The following is a 20,393-nucleotide window of genomic DNA, read 5'->3' on the forward strand; positions in this document are numbered from 1 at the left end:
AATTCTTTTGTTATTGCTAACATCCACTGTCAAGTCTAATGTATTTCATGTCGTTTGTCAATGGAGTTAAGGCTTTTAATGTTTATATGGTTTAGCGATAGCACGCACTACATACATACGTGTATGTTGTCGGCGATTAGCCTAGCAATGATCTTAATTGTGGTTATTTGTCAGCCCCGTAGACGAGGCCAGTTTCCCTCACTTGGTACCAGCTAAATATTATTCAAAAAATATCGATGGTGGAAGAAAGGGAAGTCACAAACATCTTGAATTTGAAACTATGTCGTACTACGTCGTATGTTGTCGGCGATTAGCCTAGCAATGATCTTAATTGTGGTTATTTGTCAGCCCCGTAGACGAGGCCAGTTTCTTTTACTTGGTACCAGCTAAATATTATTCAAAAAATAACGATGGTGGAAGATAGGGAAGTCACAAACATCTTGAATTTGAAACTATGTCGTACTACGTCGTATGTTGTCGGCGATTAGCCTAGCAATGATCTTAATTGTGGTTGTCAGGCCAAAACCCTCTAAATATATATTAAATGCATCTTACCGGATATAAAATGACTACTACATAGTCTGTGGTGATTTTTTGGTGTCCAATTTTCACGTCGAATTGCAGCCGTCCATTTCGCTCTTCTATTTGGATCCCTCGGAATACGGTAAAATTTCAAGTCTCTCCTTCCATCTTCTCTGTTAGTGCAACCAACAGCCACACACGCCTTCACCATTTTGATTATTAATGTTAAGGAGCAGAAAAACACGCCGTAAATAGGAGAAATGTACGTAGCCGTAATAGGTTAACACTATGTTTTGACGGACAAGTGGGCGGAACCCTACGTGAACACGTGGTACGTGGGTAGACTCTATAGAGAGATAAAAGGCAGCGTAAAATGAGTAGAGTGAATTTTGGCAGCCTTTGGAGCCTTTTCTAAAATTGGCTAAAGCCTACAATTCCTCTCCCTATGATTAGAAATATCATGGGAAGTAATGTGGGGAAGCAAGGTAGCAATTGATGTTTTTCTTAACACCTTATGTTATTTCCCAATGCAGAGAAGATATATTAATTGGTAGCACTACGCACAGTCATGGTTCCACTTCCCATCATGCATTTGGGCATGGCTACAGTATCATTTACTGAAAGCTCAACAAATACACTAGATGGCAATATTTAGTCACAATATACAAAGTCCTTTAAGAATTACAAGTCTTTCTATCCGTGGATCCCTCTCACAGAAAGAATGTTAATAATGTAAATGCCATCTTGAGGATTTATTGTCATAATAAACAAATACATTATTTATGTACTGTATGTTGAATGTATATATTCGTCCGAGTTTTATTCATTTTTTTCTTAATGCATTGCCAAAATGTATATGATCGGGAAAAATTATCAGGAATGATTGGAATTGAATAGGGAGCAAAAAAAAAGAAATCGGATCGGGAAATATCGGGATCGGCAGATACTCAAACTAAAACGATCGGGATCGGATCGGGAGCAAAAAAACATGATCGGAACAATCCTAATTATTATTATTTTTAAATAACAAATTAATTTTAAAAATTCCATGCATTTTCTCTTCCAGGTTCAACATGCCTCATGATGACAGCAATAAGTGTAAAGAGGATGGCGTCAAGGTTCAGCAACATGTGATGGCTCCCACACTTAACTACAACACAAATCCTTGGATGTGGTCCAAGTGTAGCAGGAAGTACATCACAGAGTTTCTTGAGTATGTCACACTCTTTTCCTTTTCTCATTCCAAATGGATTTAGATGAATTGTGCTTTCACTCTGATTTGGGCGAACTGTTAAATCAAGTACAGTGGGGCAAATAAGTATTTAGTCAACCACTAATTGTGCAAGTTCTCCCACTTGAAAATATTAGAGAGGCCTGTAATTGTCAACATGGGTAAACCTCAACCATGAGAGACAGAATGTGGAAAAAAAAAAAAACAGAAAATCACATTGTTTGATTTTTAAAGAATTTATTTGCAAATCATGGTGGAAAATAAGTATTTGGTCAATACCAAAAGTTCATCTCAATACTTTGTTATGCTTTGACAGCTCTTTGGTCTTGGCCATAGTGGAGTTTGGAGTGTAACTGACTGAGGTTGTGGACAGGTGTCTTTTATACCGATAATGAGTTAAAACAGGTGCCATTAATACAGGTAACGAGTGGAGCCTCGTTAGACCTCGTTAGAAGAAGTTAGACCTCTTTGACAGCCAGAAATCTTGCATGTTTGTAAGTGACCAAATACTTATTTTCCACTCTAATTTGGAAATACATTCTTTAAAAATCAAACAATGAGATTTTCTGTTTTTTCCCACATTCTGTCTCTCATGGTTGAGGTTTACCTATGTTGACAATTACAGGCCTCTCTAATCTTTTCAAGTATGAGAGCTTGCACAATTGGTGGTTGACTAAATACTTATTTGCCCCACTGTATGTCATGATTCATATTTTGTGCATTTAACTGTTGTTAAATGTTAAAATGATTGCATTGAGATACAGTGACGACAGAGTGCACTGGAATACAGTCCTTCAGTGCTGTTCCTAAAATGAACACTGACATATTTGATAACATTACCATGGCTGCTCAAGACTGTTGGGGCTCCACTTGTTTCCTCAAACAATGAAAAAAGATGAGAGAACACTTTGGGATAAGTAAACAGGATAGCGAGCATCTGGGAACTGTCCAAAATCTCTTACCCAACTCTCAGCAGTCATAGCTTACTCTGTACCATTAAACAACTACACTGATAAAATGGAATATACTTTAGTCAGAGATTGGTAAACAAGAAGCACATGTGGTCTTTGTATTAGGAGATTTAATACTATATATTGCATGTGCAGAAAAATAATAAATTATGTGCTTTTTGTGTCTGTTTTTCCCCCTTTATTTCTTTAATTTTATTTCCATTTCTTAATAGCACAGGCTATGGTGAGTGCTTGTTGGACGAACCCGTTTCTAGGCCATACACTCTGTCACAACAGCTGCCTGGACTAATATACAATGTCAATAAACAGTGTGAATTGATATTTGGGCCAGGAACACAGGTGTGCCCTTATATGGTAAGTGGAGTCTAAACATTGATGTTGTAGACACGGCTTGTGTTATGACCATTGGCTGCTCTACGGTTGTGCTAAATCTGAAGCTTATGTAGTCATTTGTTTTATGTAATCGTAGCGTAGTGGTGTGGAATACCACACCACTTATATACATCTGACTGTTAATAAGCATATAAAATATATATATCAAATTGTCACGGTGTCTCATTGCCAATCAATTCTGTTAAAATTTATGTCAAAATGATCATGCCAAGCTTGGAGTTTGTATGTTAAATCATCCAGGTTTGGTAAAAAATGAAGAAATATAAGGTTTTAAGACACACATTTTATTTAACATATTTGGAATGAATTTAAACAGATTGGAAGTCAGGCCCTCTCTCCCAACACCAATGATTTAAAAAACTGAAATTGCATGTATCCATACTGCAAAACTGGAAATAACACAGAAGGTCTTTTCAAATTGGATGAGTTATACTGTCTGACAGAATATTTAGGAATATTTAATATTTGTGTGTTCAGACTCAGTGTCGAAGGCTGTGGTGCACAAGCCCAGAGGGCGCCCAAAGGGGCTGCAGGACCCAGCATATGCCGTGGGCTGATGGCACTGATTGCTCCCCAGGAAAGGTAAATTATGTACCGGTACACATAAGGAGAAACATTGATTGTGTCGGAAGAAATCAATTTACCAAATTAAATCTATTTCATTAGAGGGGAATATTTTTTTACGGTCACACACAAACTCCAGACCACGCTGCACCTTAAAAGGTGCACTGCTGTCTGACAAATAGTCTAAAGTTACACCTCCTCAAACAACATCTTAGTTTTGCCGCAAGGTAGAGAGCTGGTAACATGATCTATAAGTGGATTGATACATGAGCTCTACAGACATGGGGTTTATTTTTTGTTTCATGAATATGTGAACAGCGTGCAACCAATCCCTAAATAATAGTAGAAATTACTTAATTGAACGTATTATTGTTATTTGATTCCACAGGTTCACAAATAATCAGTGTGGAAGGCGGTCTCCGAGATCTTACTTGACTGCAGAATTGTCATTTCCTAAGCTAACTTAACGTTATCAGCCCACTGTGGTCTGTTTGCACTCGTACTTTACTTACTTCAACTTCTCAGACTTAAGAAATTCAGTTTCTAAAATTCTGTCATGCCAAACACTATCAGTACATCTCAGGCACACCCCAATTACAGGAGATGATATGAGAAAGTGGCTAGTGATTGGCAGCAAATGGTGTCAGCAAGGGCGTAGGTTTGCATAGGAACCGTAGAGACATAACACTACCTTTACAGGATGCTCAAATTGTCCCCACCAACTTTTCAGCCACCATATTTGCATTATATAATAAGTTCAATTATATAGCTAATTTATATTGTCTTCCCATATGTTGTAAGGATAGAATAGACCCTACCATTATTAAGTGGCTTGTGTTCATTATGTTCAGACTTACATTGATCCCTTTTCACTTGCTAAATATGCCGGTCCATTTTTCCCCCTCAAACGCACGTTTGATTGGCTGATGACTTGGCCCCCCCACCCTCCCTCCCTCTACACAGACACACACTCACACAGCAGCCCCGCCGACAGAAATACAGCATGCCGCCTCCTCCGTCCCCTACGAAGAGGAGGTATATTAGAAGTTTTTTTCGGCCAGTACAAGCCAATGTAAGTAATGTAAAAAGATGTCAATGTTGTGGAGGTGGGGGAAACACCACTAATTTTGCTACTAATAGTCTGGCCATCAGAATTAGCATAGCATTAATCTGTGTGAACCTGCTAACCAGCAAAACTACTGCGGTCAGGCCAGCCTCTACAAGGAAAAACGAAGTCAAGCTAGCCAACCCTCATTTGGATCATTGTTTGCATTATGTGCGTTACCGTAATGCAATGCAGTGGCTTCAGAGTGCAAATCCCAAGAATGGTTCCACTTCAGAGGGACACTGACGTAGGACGTCTTGGGGTAGTCTATGATGCCTCAGATGTAGATCCGTCCCTGGATATCTCAGATTTTTTTTTTCAACAATTTTTTCCGAAAACACTTGCATTTTACAATACTTTGAGTCTAGGGGTGCTCCAGTGTCCCCCAGAAGTGGACCCATTCTTGGATTGCTCCCCGTTTTATGAATAATGGGACTTGCACTTAAGGTTTGAATCGAACGTTGTATCACCTGAAACAATACACATAAAAGTTAGTATAGGTCAATACAGATTTATTTTGCTTTGATCATTTCGCCTATCAATTAATTAGGTTCATATTCACAAGAAATGCAGCCCTCATCCCCCGTTCAATAACCTATTTGGTCTGATTAATGTCCCCTCCCCAGCAAAAGGTGTTACAGTTTATGATGTTAATATCGTCCCTACCAATGTTGAGACCAAACCTACTGTACACCCTTGTGTCAGACTCAGCTATGATCACGCCCATAGCAGGGCAAATCACTTGCCACGTTTACATGGAGCCAAATATTCCAATTACAATCGGAATATTTGTTCAAACTGAATAAATGTGTTCCAAATAAACACCTAATTCGGAATGAACAGGCCCAAACCGAATGGAATTTCATTCCGATTCACAGGGGTGGAATATTCCTTTTCCCAAACCGATTAAAAGTAAAATTATATCATGTAAACAGGGAAGCGGAATAGTGTCTGGTTGCGTTCTTTCTGCGCATGCTCCGTACTGACGTGGTGACGTCACTCGGTGACGTAAGTAACGTCACTTGCAACATGGCTTCCAAGCACACGCACAGCGCACCCACACAACTTTTTAAATGAACGGCGTATCATTCTGAAGTTTTGTTTCCACTCGAAAAGTTAAAACAGCAGCTGATCTGACGATCGAGCTCCATGTTTTGCAACATGACGCTTTGTTTTGATTAATCTGCGCATGTCAGACGGCAGTTGTCAAACGTCCTTTCGGAATAAAGGCAGTCACATGTAAATGCTGGATCGGAATAGATGAAGTGACATGTAAACAGCTGATGTGAAATTTCCATTCGGAATGATTTGAATCGGTATGAATAAAAGTCAGCATGTAAACGTGGCTAGTGTCTTTCAAATACATTTACTTGCACACATCTGTTAAGGAAATGTTAACGGTTCCTCCTAGTACTCTATATGCCTGGCTGGCACCTCTGCACAGGTCTATACTGCAAAGAGTCCAAAGTTTGCTGCTAAGTACTGGATAGAGCGAGCACACATTGAATTCTCAGATGTCTTACCCGTGCTCATCAGCCGTAAATGCTAAAAAATACAGAGCGAAGGGGGGCATCTACATACTGCAGAGAGGGAATCATTGCTAAAATATCACCCAATTTTCATGATCCGCCTCATATCCTTCAATTAGTAATGACTGGAAATAGAGAAGGCTTAAGGCCCAAATGTCTTAGAGGCACACACTCACACGCACACTAGGCTCATGCTGACCACACTAAATTCTTAAACCATGTTTGTCTAATTGAGCGTGATTATCCTGCGGTTATGAGCTGAGATATTCATTGACTTGTTTGACAAGCCGTGTCTTCTATTCATACAGACGCAGATATTAAAAATTCACTGTATAAAATTCTTTCAGATTAACATCAAAGACCATCTGGGCAAATGTTCTGCCTGTTCCATGTAAACAATTTCATGTTCCGCTGTTGCTGTCACTATATCTATCTCACTTGTTTCCTCTCCCTTTTAAGTATATTCTATTTTCTGCTAATTTTCTTTTTCATGATTTATATCAAACCTGTTTCCCATCCTCTCCTAATTCAGCACTGCAAACACGGACTGTGTATAGCCAAAGAGCACGATGCCCAACCTGTGGAGGGCGCATGGGGAGTTTGGAGTCCTTTCGGTACCTGTTCTCGGACATGCGGTGGGGGCATCAAGATTGCTGAGCGCGAATGCAACCGACCCGTGTGAGCACTCCTTTTTGTAGTCACGCATGCCCGCCGTACCTTGTTTCCATCTTAGATGCCAAAGTCAATGTTCCATAGATCAATCTACCCCAAGGGAATTCTTGCCGTAGCACGCGTTCTCTGATGGCCAATTTTAAAAGGTTGTTTTCTGGTAAATACACATTTCTAATTGTTCTTATACACGCAGGGGGTGCTTTTTGGAAATGATGCTTGCTTGATGTATGTGTTGTTTTGATTAGTTGGTAACTAATACAAATGTATGCATTAATCAAGAATCCTCTTTTATCGGAATCTCGGAGGTTTCTATTCCAGCAGTGTTATTTTTGGCAGGCATTTCAATTTTTCGTCTTAGTCTTTTGGACGAAAATACTTTTTAGTCTTAGTCATATTTTACTCATTTCAAAATGTGTTCATCTTCGTATAGTTTTAGTCAACGAAAACTCAGACAAATTTCGTATACTTTTAGTCGACAATTCTCAAAATGTTTTCGACTATAAACTTCAAAAGTTTTAGTCCATGAATAAATAAATAAATACATAAAAGGTTTCCAACAATTTCGAATGAACATGACAGGCGAGCACATACAGTAAGTGTAGAGTCTAAAAGGATATCACCATTTTCGTGATGATAATACACACTCAGCAGGAAAAGAGCACATTATTTGCAATTAATTAAACTCACCTGGACGCCATGTAAAATGTTTTCCAAGAGTTAAAGAAGACCCTGAATCACCGCACTAAATGCTAATGCTAACGCGAACACTACGCTAACGCGAATGCTATGCTGTTCGCTACAAGTTAGTTTACTGTGTGATAATCACTCAGCACAGACCTTTAAAGAGCATATGACACGAGAAAAAAAGTCTAAAATGTCATTATTATGTGAATTAGAATCATATTTTGAGACGATTCGACTATATACAACAATTTAGCAAAGCACAGATGACGAGAAATTAGTCTTTTAATCTGTCGGTTAGCCACGCCTACCATTATAGGGCTTTAGCGTCCCCAACAGGTGGATGACGTCAGCGGTAGACTTGGCTCATCGATTTTACTATTCAGCCCATTGAGGGGAAATTATTCAGAACGAGGAAAACGCGACGAAGAAAGCCGCAAAATGTCATTGTTTCAGTCTCTCGACTCCAATATTTTTACAGGATATTCTTATTACCCAAGTATTTTTCCCCAATAGCTATATAAATGGCTTGAGAAGGACCAGTCAGCCCGTTGAGGGGGAACTATTCACAACGAGGAAAACGCGACGAAGAGAGCGGCAAAATGTCATTGTTTCTGTCTCTTTACTTCAATATTTTTACAGGATACTCTTTTTATCCAAGTATTTTCCCCAATTGCTAAATAAATGGCATGGTCATGACAAATAACAGTCTTGTGCTGAATGGAATATGAAATAATAAAAATGCATTTATTCAGGACGACATGGCAAAATTACTCCATAATGGTCAAAACTGTCGACTTCACCTTTACTGTCGCACCTCCCGAACGATATTTTATGACACCTAAATCGGACATATGTCATTTCCCTTCCCCGGCTTCGGAGAATGTAAACAAACCAGAAGGCGTGACAGCTAGCCAACATGCTAACCCGAACCGAGTGATGTTTCAAAGTCTTCAAAGCGGAAAATCACACATAGCTATCCAGGATTATTTGACATGACGACCCGGTTGTCGAATGTCTTAGCAGATCGGCAAACCGCCCGGCGGAGAGCAATTTACAGTTCGTTCCCCGGAGGAGGGTGGCTGGAGCTAACGCAGCTAACGTGCTGCTGCTAATGCATTAGGAGAGCTTTTTACAAGCCTATCAATGATCAAACGTAAGTAGTCCTTCATTTAAAGGAAGTTTGTAGTGTTTACTTTGTAATCGCTGTATTCGTATTTGACATAATACAAAACAAGATGTTTACTCACTTCATCGTAAGTCCCACATATGGTCCCACAGTAAATATCCACGGTGAATGGGAACCTTTTGAAACTCCAAAAAGGCGCATACGCCTCTCCCTCATACAGAATGATTTTTCCACAGCCGTTTGGCTGGCGTGATGCGAAAAATAAACGTATTAATCCGCAAAATCAGCTGAATCCTTCGTCCTCATACACAACAGTACACTGTGGCGTGAAGAGGACGTCTTCTACCGTACACGTCACAGCGCCCTCCTCCTTAATGCAAGACCGAAGCCGGAAGTCACTCATTTTCCTGGCGCGGGATTAAAAAAACTAAATAAATATAGCGATCGCTTCCACACACATCCAAGCGGTCCATATCATTCAGGAGCATAAAGTACCGCGTGTATTATGAAATAAACATGCTTTTTCGTGTCACAGGCACTTTAAAGGCTAAAGCAACATGGCATATCTAACCAAGATAGGAAAGCAAAACTTACCAAGCAGCACCTGAAACATACAGTGGGGCAAATAAGTATTTATTCAATTGCTAATTGTGCAAGTTCTCCCACTTGAAAATATCAGAGAGGCCTGTAATTGTCAACATGGGTAAACCTCAACCATGAGAGACAGAATGTGGAAAAAAAAAAACTGAAAATCACATTGTTTGATTTTTAAAGAATTTATTTGCAAGTCATAGTGGAAAATAAGTATTTGGTCAATACCAAAAGTTCATCTCAATATTTAGTTATGTACCCTTTGTTGGCAATAACGGAGGCCAAACGTTTTCTGTAACTCTTCACAAGCTTTTCACACACTGTTGCTGGTATTTTGTCCCATTCCTCCATGCGGATCTCCTCTAGAGAAGTAATGTTTTGGGGCTGTCATTGGGCGACACGGACTTTCAATTCCCTCCACAGATTTTCTATGGGTGTGAGATCTGGAGACTGGCTAGGCCACTCCAGGACCTTGAAATGCTTCTTACGAAACCACTCCTTTGTTGCCCTGGCTGTGTGTTTGGGATCATTGTCATGCTGAAAGACCCAGCCACGTCTCATCTTCAGTGCCCTTGCTGATGGAAGGAGATTTTCACTCAAAATCTCTCGTGACATGGCCCCATTCATTCTTTCCTTTACACAGATCAGTCGTCCTGCTCTCTTTGCAGAAAAACAGCCCCAAAGTATGATGTTTCCACCCCCATGCTTCACAGTGGGTATGGTGTTCTTCGGGTGCAATTCAGTATTCTTTCTCCTCCAAACACGAGAACCTGTGTTTCTACCAAAAAGTTCTATTTTGGTTTCATCCGACCATAACACATTCTCCCAGTCCTCTTCTGGATCATCCAAATGCTCTCTAGCGAACCGCAGACGGGCCTGGACGTGTACTGGCTTCAGCAAGGGGACACGTCTGGCAGTGCAGGATTTGAGTCCCTGGCGGCGTTATTGATAGTAGCCTTTGTTACTGTGGTCCCAGCTCTCTGAAGGTCATTCACTAGGTGCCCCGTGTGGTTCTGAGATTTTTGCTCACCGCTCTTGTTATCATTTTGATGCCACGGGGTGAGATCTGGCATGGAGCCCCAGATGGAGGGAGATTATCAGTGGTCTTGTATGTCTTCCATTTTCTAATAATTGCTCCCACAGTTCATTTCTTTACACCAAGTGTTTTACCTATTGTAGATTCAGTCTTCCCAGCCTGGTGCGTGTCTACAATTTTGTCTCTGGTGTCCTTCGTCAGCTCTTTGGTCTTGGCCATAGTGGAGTTTGGAGTGTGACTGACTGAGGTTGTGGACAGGTGTCCTTTATACCGATAATGAGTTAAAACAGGTGCCATTAATAAAGGTAAGGAGTGAAGCCTCGTTAGACCTCGTTAGAAGAAGTTAGACCTCTTAGACAGCCAAAAGTCTTGCTTTTTTGTAGGTGACCAAATACTTATTTTCAACTCTAATTCGGAAATAAAGTCTTTAAAATCAAACAATGTGATTTTCTTTTTTTTTTTTTTTTTTTTTTTCCCACATTCTGCCTCTCATGGTTGTGGTTTACCCATGTTGACAATTACAGGCCTCTCTAATCTTTTCAAGTAGGAGAACTTGCACAATTGGTGGTTGACTAAATACTTATCTGCCCCACTGTATGTTTCACAAATGGAGCTTGGAATGGACACAAGCTTTCTTATTTTCGAATATCTGACTTGAATATGATGATGAATGTATCTTGTGTATTTAGAGGTTTGAGAGAAATTTTTCTGATGGTACTTAGTCAAATGTCATCTCCCCATCAGGCCCAGGAATGGAGGAATGTACTGTGTAGGTCGTCGGATGAAGTTTCGTTCCTGTAACTCTGAGCCATGCTCCAAGCAGAAGAAAGATTTCCGAGAGGAACAGTGTGCTGCTTTCGATGGCAGGCATTTCAACATCAACGGTCTACCTCCTAATGTTCGCTGGGTGCCTAAATACAGTGGAAGTAAGTGTCGCATCCTGCTGAAATCTATGTATTCACCTATAATGTCTGTTTACCTAAGACATACTGTGTTTGTTATCCTATTGTCTCTGTGGGCAGTCCTGATGAAGGACAGATGTAAGCTGTTCTGCAGGGTAGCAGGCAGCACGGTCTACTATCAGCTCAGGGACCGGGTCACCGATGGCACACCGTGTGGACCTGATACTAACGATATCTGTGTCCAAGGATTATGCAGGGTGAGGTTCCGAGTGTGAGGTTGCATGTCAAAACATCATACAACATAGCTAAAAAAGTTGAAGAAAAATAGGGTGTTTTTTTCATGCCCATTTGCACACATTGTTCATGTTTGAGAGCCGTCACTATGAATTTAATGGTTTTTTTTCAAGTGGGCTCGCGCTCATACACACCCTTACACGCAGGTGTGTGTGTGTGTGTTAACATATTCGTGCAATCTAAATGAAATCATTTTAGTACAGGTTTTCCCTTTACTTAAGTATCAAATTGCATGTTAAGGTGTGTTACAAAAATAGTAAATTGACATTTTAGGGAATAAAAACTCTTAAAACCTCTGCCTCATTTTTGAAGAACACTTGAGGCTCTTTGGCTACTGCATTTTATGTTAGTCATTATCGTGTTACACATAGAGCGTTTTGTTTATTAATGTAGTACTTGGTTTAAAAAGGTTTTACAACCACAAAACTATGACATTTCTATATTAGCTCTTTGGCTTGAAGAATAATTTGCACTCCTGTCTCATTGGAATCAAACCTAGCCTTTTTGTATGGATTTTGCAGTACATGTTCTCCTGCTTGTATAGATTTTCTTGCTCAAAACATCCAACTAATTGGAGACGCTGATGCCCGTAGGTGTTAAAGCATGAGAAAAAATGGATGCATATTTTATCACACATATGTCATTTCACATTTTTCCTTGTCTTCCTTTTATGAAATTGCCTAACAGCAAGCCGGCTGTGACCATGTATTAAACTCAAAGGCCAGGAGAGACAAGTGTGGTGTGTGTGGTGGTGACAACTCTTCTTGCAAAACGGTGGCAAACACTTTCAACATTGTACGTTACGGTAAGTCACAATTTTATTATATTTTTTAATAGACTCAACCCAGCTGTTATGTACTCAGTATTGACACATTTGTAACCGTACTCTTGATCTAGAAGTTAGGTCCACTGTGTATAAAACAAACTAAATTCACACACAGGCTACAATGAAGTCGTGCGGATACCCAGTGGTGCTACAAACATAGATGTTCGTCAACACAGTTACTCAGGGATACCGGAGGATGATAACTACCTCGGTAAGACATGTTTTGTTTTTATTGCTCACAATGGCAACAATGTGGTCTTGATAATGTTAATATACCGTAATTTTCGCACTGTAAGGCGCACCTGACTATAAGCCACCACCCACTAAATTTGGCAAGAAAACGGCATTTGTTCATAGTTAAGCCGCACTGGACTCTAAGCCGCAGCTGTCCTCACTGTATTATGGGATATTTACATCAAAATATATCAAACCGTAACACTTTTTGACAGCGCCATCATACGACTGTCATAAGACTAAATGAACCACCATGAAGCTTTGAAACAGTTGGCTGCAAAGCTTCATTGCTTCAAGAAGTTTCATTTGACCATCACTGTATCGTTGGGGAAGACAGTCAACCTCTGCTGCCACCCTCTGTCAACAATGTTGTTGTCTAGAATGCCTCCTAGCATGCATTGCAACGCTACAGATGTAAATAACAATCAAAATGTATGTTCTGTGCTAATTCATTCTTCAGTTACTCTTCCAGTTGTTTCATTAATTGCAAGTTATGGTATTTGGTAACACTTTATTTGATATTCGCGCCATAAGACTGTCATTACACAATCATAATTATGACATGACAATGTCATGTGCATTAATGAATGCTTATAACAGATGTCATTTAGTGTTTCCGGCAAATTATCTAACTTTTTAATGGTTGTAAAAGATTTAAGCTGGACATAAATGAATTTGGTGACATAATTTGCCGGATGACACTTAATGACAGCTGTCATAAGCGTTCAGTAATGCCCATGATAGTGTCATATCATAATTATGACTTATGTCTTATGACTTTACGACGCTGCTGTCAAATAAAGTGTTACCTATTAACCCAAATAAATCAACAAATAAGCCGCACTGGACTTTAAGCTGCAGGATTCAAAATGAAGGGGAAATGTCAGAAAATTACGGTAATTTATTTATTATGGTGGAATTTTTTTGTAGTATCATAGCATTTCCAACTAGATTTGATTAAATTCTACTGGTGTGAATGGAAGAAAGCCGCAATCACAACAGGCATATTTGTGCATTAATTGGACAGATCTAATTCGAACAGGCAGAGGGGGTAAAGTTTATGGCTGCACCTTGCTGTTGATATGTTATCATTTGAAGTTTTTATACTTCCTCAGAACATCCAAACAAATGTTTTTTCAGTCTATGCCAACTTGCCAAGCTTTTCAAGCTATATGTAATATACATACCGTATTGGCCCGAATATAAGACGGTGTTTTTTGCATTGAAATAAGACTGAAAAAGAGGGGGTCGTCTTATATTTGCGGTCTAGACATTGTACCCATTCACAACGCTAGATGGCGCCAGATATCATTGAAGCGACGTTCTGTCATGATAGATCTCAGCTACTCTCAAGTTAAACCAGTTTGCATTATTTTATTGCAATGTTTTTCCTTATTGAGATTTGTTTAAAGACTACAGTTACAGTTAGACTTCACTTTGATGGTTAATGCAGTTATTGCAATTTTGTTGTTTTATCACATTAGATTGGTTTATTTACATTTGAAAAACCAGAAACCATTCATTTACGAATGTGATTGCACTTTAGTATACATATTTAAATGTTCAGATATTAAGATTTGAATGAGGCAAAATAACATGCTTTTTCTCTCAAATATATTGTTATAATCATTTGTTTCAGATGTACTGTAAGTATTTTCTGTATAAAAAATAATTTGGTGTTCAAAAAGTCTTTTTTTCAAACTTGAGTCTTGAAAAAGAGGGGGTTGTCTTATAATCAGGGCCGTCTTATATTCGGGCCAATACGGTGTATTGTATATAGTATACTGTGTGATGTGTTTAAAAGTTTCTACCTGAGTAAAAGGCAAACATGAAAAGGTAATGAAATTAAAGGCAGGAAATAACATCTATAGTCACATTAGGGTTAGCAAGTGCAGTGATCAGGCTGCTGAGAACAGCAGGACTGGACATGCATAGATTGTAGTTCTCTAGAACATTTTTCATGTACCCAGTTGCACCTTATTTTCAAATGCACTGATTGTGCTATTTGTTAAAGCGCAAGTCAAGACAATGATCAAGTGCACCCTAGTGGAAATAATCGTTTTTAATGAAATGAAAAGACACATCATTTTATTTTTTAATAGTAGAAAAATGTATATAATAGCCAATATTTCCTGGAAGTATGCAAAATAGCCACCGTCAGACATTTTTAAATGCCAGTACTATTTTAGCCAATCAAATGTGAGTATCTCAGATTGTACTCCTTACTGGTCACACATTGGCTACCCACTGTGCTATGCGCCGTCAATAGCATATGCACACTTTAGTGGACCGAAATGAAGCAGGCTTTGTCTGAGTCTCAGATAGAGAAAGAAGAAAAATAAGACATTGCATAGGTAGAGAAACTATAAAGCGTGCGTTCCTATTTGCTAATCTACTTTTTACCTGTTTCAAGTCTATCAGCGTTTTTTTTTTGTGCCTGTCATTAGTACTAACATCACGTTTCTCACTGGATGGCTGTGCTCAAAAGCAGTGTCATTTGTGTTCAAACATTATTTTCTTCGTTTTCATAGTGCTAAGAAATTTGTGATTTGCATATTTAGATTCTTTGAACAATAGTCTTTCCAAATAAAGGTAATTTGTACTTGGTCTTGTCTTTTTATTAAAGTTAAATTAATCAGAACAATTTTGTTTGTGCAGTTGTTGCAGGCAACAACAACAAAAAAACTACTTTGCTCTGGTGTAGCACTCAATCTGCTCCTTTAGTTCAGCGGCATAAAGGTCAACTCACGTGACCACATCTTTTTGTGTCCCCACAGCCATATCAAATAGCCGTGGAGAGTTCCTGCTTAATGGAGCGTATGTAGTCAGCGTGTTTAAAAGGGAAATTAAAGTAGGAAACGCTGTCATTGAGTACACTGGCTCTGACCATGTTATTGAGAGGATTAATTGCACTGAGCGCATCGAAGAAGAGATCATCATTCAGGTAAAATTAATTCCTTTCCACAAAGATGTTATAACCTCTTATTTTTAATTGAGAAATATTTAAGCTTTTTTTGTCATTTTGTGACCAGTTGGTAGCTGTGGACCTCTTGTTAAATGTGGAGATATTTTTTCAAAATGGTCTTGCGAATTAAAAAAGTATTTCAAGGCTTCAGCTCTGATCTTTTGTGAGGATTGCATGCTTGTAAATCCTGCAGTCTTTCTTTCTTTTTTTTTTTTTTTACAAAGTACTTCTTCACTGTAGGTGCTGTCTGTGGGGGAACTTTACAACCCAGATGTCAGGTACTCCTTCAACATCCCCATAGAGGATAGACCTCAGCAGTTCTTCTGGGATGCCTATGGTCCGTGGCAGGAGTGTAGTCGACTGTGCCAAGGTAAGGGATATAGAGTTGGAGGTCAGTGAACATATGTTTGAATGATAAATAATGTGGTGGGAGTACAGATGGGGAGAAGCAGAGTGGCGTGATACAGGCACCAGTCTGTTATAGGTACATAACAAGGAATACAGTAGCTAAACTTGCCAAGCTAGTTTTAAATTTGGTTCCTCTTCATGCAAACTGAAAAATGTTTTATATGGTAGGCAGAAATGAATGGGAGGGGAAAAGGAAGAATTGCTTCGATACATGGGTTCAACACTTTGTCAGTCTCTAAATCCTCCTTTATAAACTAACCTTCCTAAACAAACCATCATGATGAGAAGTCCTTTGATTTATATGAAAAGTTTGGGAGGGGAAAAGGCAAAGAGTAAAATCTCTTAGCCTTGGGTTGCAAAGATGAGTCATCTTTAAGCAGAACAAAATGTAATTGAATATAATCCATAGTTTTACGTTAAATATGATACTATTAACACTTTTTGGCTGTTGATATAGGTCAGTTGAGTAAGGCAATCCATAATTCATACATCGCGGTGTGCAGTGTAAATCTAGCTGACCAGCCTGTTTGCTGGTGTGTTCCCAGGAGAGAGAAAGAGGAAGGTTCTCTGTAGCAGAGAGTCTGATAGGGTGGTGGTGTCAGACCAGAGGTGTCATGGTGTTGCACGACCTGCAGTCATCCCTGAGCCCTGCAACACAGAATGTGAACTCAGGTGTGTGGCTTAATGTCTTTGCTTGAATGTGCATCAATGATCATCTCATTGACTATGTGCTTACGTTTATCTATGCAACGAAGGTGGCATGTTTCACGAAAGAGCGAGTGCACAGTTCAGTGTGGTCAGGGATATCGCACCCTGGACATCTTTTGTGCGAAAATTAGCCTCACAGATGGAAAGACCCAGAAAGTTGACGATCGCTACTGTAGCGGGCAGCGCAAACCTGATGATAAGGAAGCTTGCCATGGAGACTGTAATCCTGGAGGTTGGGAATATTCGTCCTGGTCAGAGGTGAGACTATAAATTTGTTATATGTCAATCTGAATCAGACATTTGTTTTTGAACAGTATGTGTCTTCTTGGCGATCTGTCGTTTGCGCAGTGCTCAAAGAGTTGTGGTGGGGGCACCCGCCGAAGAGGGGCAGTGTGTCGAAAGGCAGCAGGGGCAGAGGGCGATGAGAGCAAGTGCAGTCAACGGGACAAGCTGGCCGTCCAACCCTGCAATGAATTCCTCTGTCCACAATGGAAGACCGGAGACTGGTCAGAGGTTTGTTCGATATTTAATAACATTTACTTAAAGCAGAATTGTGGCACCTGGTATTTACTGGGTTTACTCAAGATATAGGTCAAGGCCACAGTTGTTTTTATCCATATCCCACAAGGACCAGACTGTGTTACTTGGCCTACTGGACCCTCATTGTGGCTTTCCAGAGTCCAATCATGTTACCCCTGGCAGCCCTTGCATTGTTGGCTCCTTCATGACTTTGTTATACTTAATGACATATCTTACCCATTTAGTGGCATTTTTTTCCTAATCCAGCTAGGTTCTTCATGAATACCTCTTGGCACCTCATGTTTGGAAAAATAAGTGATTATGATACATTTAGGAGAGGTCATAGCGACTTTAAATCTTAATGTAGTTGGCATCACTAGAACTCAACAGCTGCATACGAAAGGCACTATTGGTATACAAGGGTCCAAGAATGGTGTGCTGCATGTCCTGTCCAACTATAATGCTCAGCTGTGTTTCTTCACTGGCTACGGTTTGATAGCATCTAAATTTGTTGAGATTTTCAATCTCATACTGTTGGTGATTTGAGTGATTGCAAATTGGATCTGTTGCACACCCAACTTGTTACATTGAGTGATGTTGGAGACTACTACTGCGGCAAATACAGTACTTTACTCAAATGTGCACATTTTATCTGTCGTAAACCAAGGACTTTGAAAAGCTATAAGTCACATTCCATAAAGACTTTACATATCACATAGATGTGCCTTCAAATACAAACAACTACACTGTACTATGTATATGACTCCTCATATACTTTACTATCAGTTGACTGTAAACTGGGTGCGGGGCTGCTCCGTAGGGGGCCTATTTAAAAAAACTAAAATTCAAATATTTTCAAAACCAAAGCCGCTAGTAACCTAAAACCAAAACAGGCATATACAGTGGGGCAAATAAGTATTTAGTCAACCACTAATTGTGCAAGTTCTCCCACTTGAAAATATTAGAGAGGCCTGCAATTGTCAACATGGGTAAACCTCAACCATGAGAGGCAGAATATGGGAGAAAAAAAAAACAGAAAATCACATTTTTTAATTTTTAAAGAATTTATTTGCAAATCATGGTGAAAAATAAGTTCATCTCATTACTTTGTTATGTACCCTTTGTTGGCAATAACAGAGGCCAAACGTTTTCTGTAACTCTTCACAAGCTTTTCACACACTGCTGGTATTTTGGCCCATTCCTCCATGCAGCTCTCCTCTAGAGCAGTAATGTTTTGGGGCTGTCATTGGGCAACACAGACTTTCAATTCCCTCCACAGATTTTCTATGGGTTTGAAATCTGGAGACTGGCTATGCCACTCCAGGACCTTGAAATGCTTCTTACGAAGCCACTCCTTTGTTGCCCTGGCTGTGTGTTTGGGATCATTGTCATGCTAAAAGACCCAGCCACATCTCATCTTCAATGCCCTTGCTGAAGGAAGGAGATTTTCACTCAAAATCTCTCGATACATGGCCCCATTCATTCTTTCCTTTACACAGATCAGTCGTCCTGGTCCCTTTGCAGAAAAACAGTCCCAAAGCATGATGTTTCCACCCCCATGCTTCACAGTGGGTATGGTGTTCTTCGGATGCAATTCAGTATTCTTTCTCCTCCAAACACGAGAACCTGCGTTTCTACCAAAAAGTTCTATTTTGGTTTCATCTGACCATAACACATTCTCCCAGTCCTCTTTTGGATCATGCTAATGCTCTCTAGCGAACCGCAGACGGGCCTGGATGTGTACTTTATTCAGCAGGAGGACACGTCTGGCAGTGCAGGATTTGAGTCCCTGGCGGCGCATTGTGTTACTGATGGTAGCCTTTAATACTGTGGTCCCAGCTCTCGTTAGGTCATTCACTAGGTCCCCCTGTGTGGTTCTGGGATTTTTGCTCACCGTTCTTGTTATCATTTTGATGCCACGGGATGAGATCTTGCATGGAGCCCCAGATATAGGGAGATTATCAGTGGTCTTGTATGTCTTTCATTTTCTAATAATTGCTCCCACAGTTGATTTCTTTACACCAAGCGTTTTACCTATTGCAGATTCAGTCTTCCCAGCCTGGTGCGGGTCTACAATTTTGTCTCTGGTGTCCTTCGACAGCTCTTTGGTCTTGGCCATAGTGGAGTTTGGAGTGTGACTGACTGAGATTGTGGACAGGTGTCTTTTATACCGATAATGAGTTAAAACAGGTGCCATTAATACAGGTAACGAGTGGAGCCTCGTTAGACCTCGTTAGAAGACGTTAGACCTCTTTGACAGCCAGAAATCTTGCTTGTTTGTAGGTGACCAAATACTAATTTTCCACTCTAATTTGGAAATAAATTCTTGAAAAATCAAGCAATGTGATTTTTTTTTTTTTTCACATTCTGTCTCCCATGGTTGAGGTTTACCCATGTTGACAGTTACAGGCCTCTCTAATCTTTTCAAGTAGGAGAACTTGGTTGACTAAATACTTATTTGCCCTACTGTATGAGTCTCCATTAGCAGCGGCATCAAAAAAATTCAAAGTCGTTCCCTAATAAAATCCCGATTAATTATTTTTTATAAAAGTATAACAAAACCTAAAATGGCTATAAAATTCTCCAATTTTATGCTAGATGCACTAAAATCACCAAATGCAGAGATAATCACCTATATTTTCGGGGTCAATAGCTATATTTAACATATCATATAAGTTTTTGCTCGAAATAGCGACTTTCTTTTTTTTTGGTGCAAAATTGTCTTCAACAGCTAATAAATCACTCAATTTTCACATTAGAAACTTAATACTTGAGTAAAGCATGCATAATCATCTTAATTTTACTTAAAAAAAAAACTTGATTCTTTTTTTTCTTTTTTCTTTTTGATTCTTGTCTATACAATCACAATTTATTATGGGTGAATTCTGATGTCACTATTGCCTCAGCACATCTTGCCGGCTATCTGGCTCTCGTCGTTTTTAGATTGAAATGTTACATAAAATAAAACACTGAAAAGACAAGTTTTTTTTTTGTATGGACACAGAAATGTCTAAATTACAATTTTGGGGGCAAAAAACGGGTAATTGGGCGAAAATTACCTGATTATTTGAATGTAAAGTTACGCTATTGTGTATGGATACAAAATCCAACAT

The 20,393-nt window shown here is 39.5% G+C and overlaps 1 protein-coding gene across 24 annotated transcripts in view; it reads left to right on the plus strand.

Annotated features, from left to right (window-relative positions):
- adamts9 (ADAM metallopeptidase with thrombospondin type 1 motif, 9) overlaps positions 1-20,393 on the plus strand; it is a 196,191-nt gene that overhangs the window by 121,970 nt on the left and 53,828 nt on the right. For all 24 annotated transcript variants that reach the window (XM_057847215.1, XM_057847191.1, XM_057847190.1 and 21 more), the window contains 13 exons: positions 1,589-1,735; positions 2,937-3,078; positions 3,595-3,699; positions 6,848-6,993; positions 11,169-11,350; positions 11,447-11,583; positions 12,308-12,425; positions 12,562-12,657; positions 15,458-15,624; positions 15,886-16,015; positions 16,599-16,725; positions 16,809-17,019; positions 17,110-17,274. In XM_057847215.1, the coding sequence (XP_057703198.1) occupies positions 1,589-1,735; positions 2,937-3,078; positions 3,595-3,699; positions 6,848-6,993; positions 11,169-11,350; positions 11,447-11,583; positions 12,308-12,425; positions 12,562-12,657; positions 15,458-15,624; positions 15,886-16,015; positions 16,599-16,725; positions 16,809-17,019; positions 17,110-17,274 (1,873 nt within the window). The remainder of the gene's footprint in view (positions 1-1,588; positions 1,736-2,936; positions 3,079-3,594; positions 3,700-6,847; positions 6,994-11,168; positions 11,351-11,446; positions 11,584-12,307; positions 12,426-12,561; positions 12,658-15,457; positions 15,625-15,885; positions 16,016-16,598; positions 16,726-16,808; positions 17,020-17,109; positions 17,275-20,393) is intronic.

This window comes from Corythoichthys intestinalis, chromosome 9 (assembly GCF_030265065.1).
Source record: "Corythoichthys intestinalis isolate RoL2023-P3 chromosome 9, ASM3026506v1, whole genome shotgun sequence".
NCBI lineage: Eukaryota > Metazoa > Chordata > Actinopteri > Syngnathiformes > Syngnathidae > Corythoichthys > Corythoichthys intestinalis.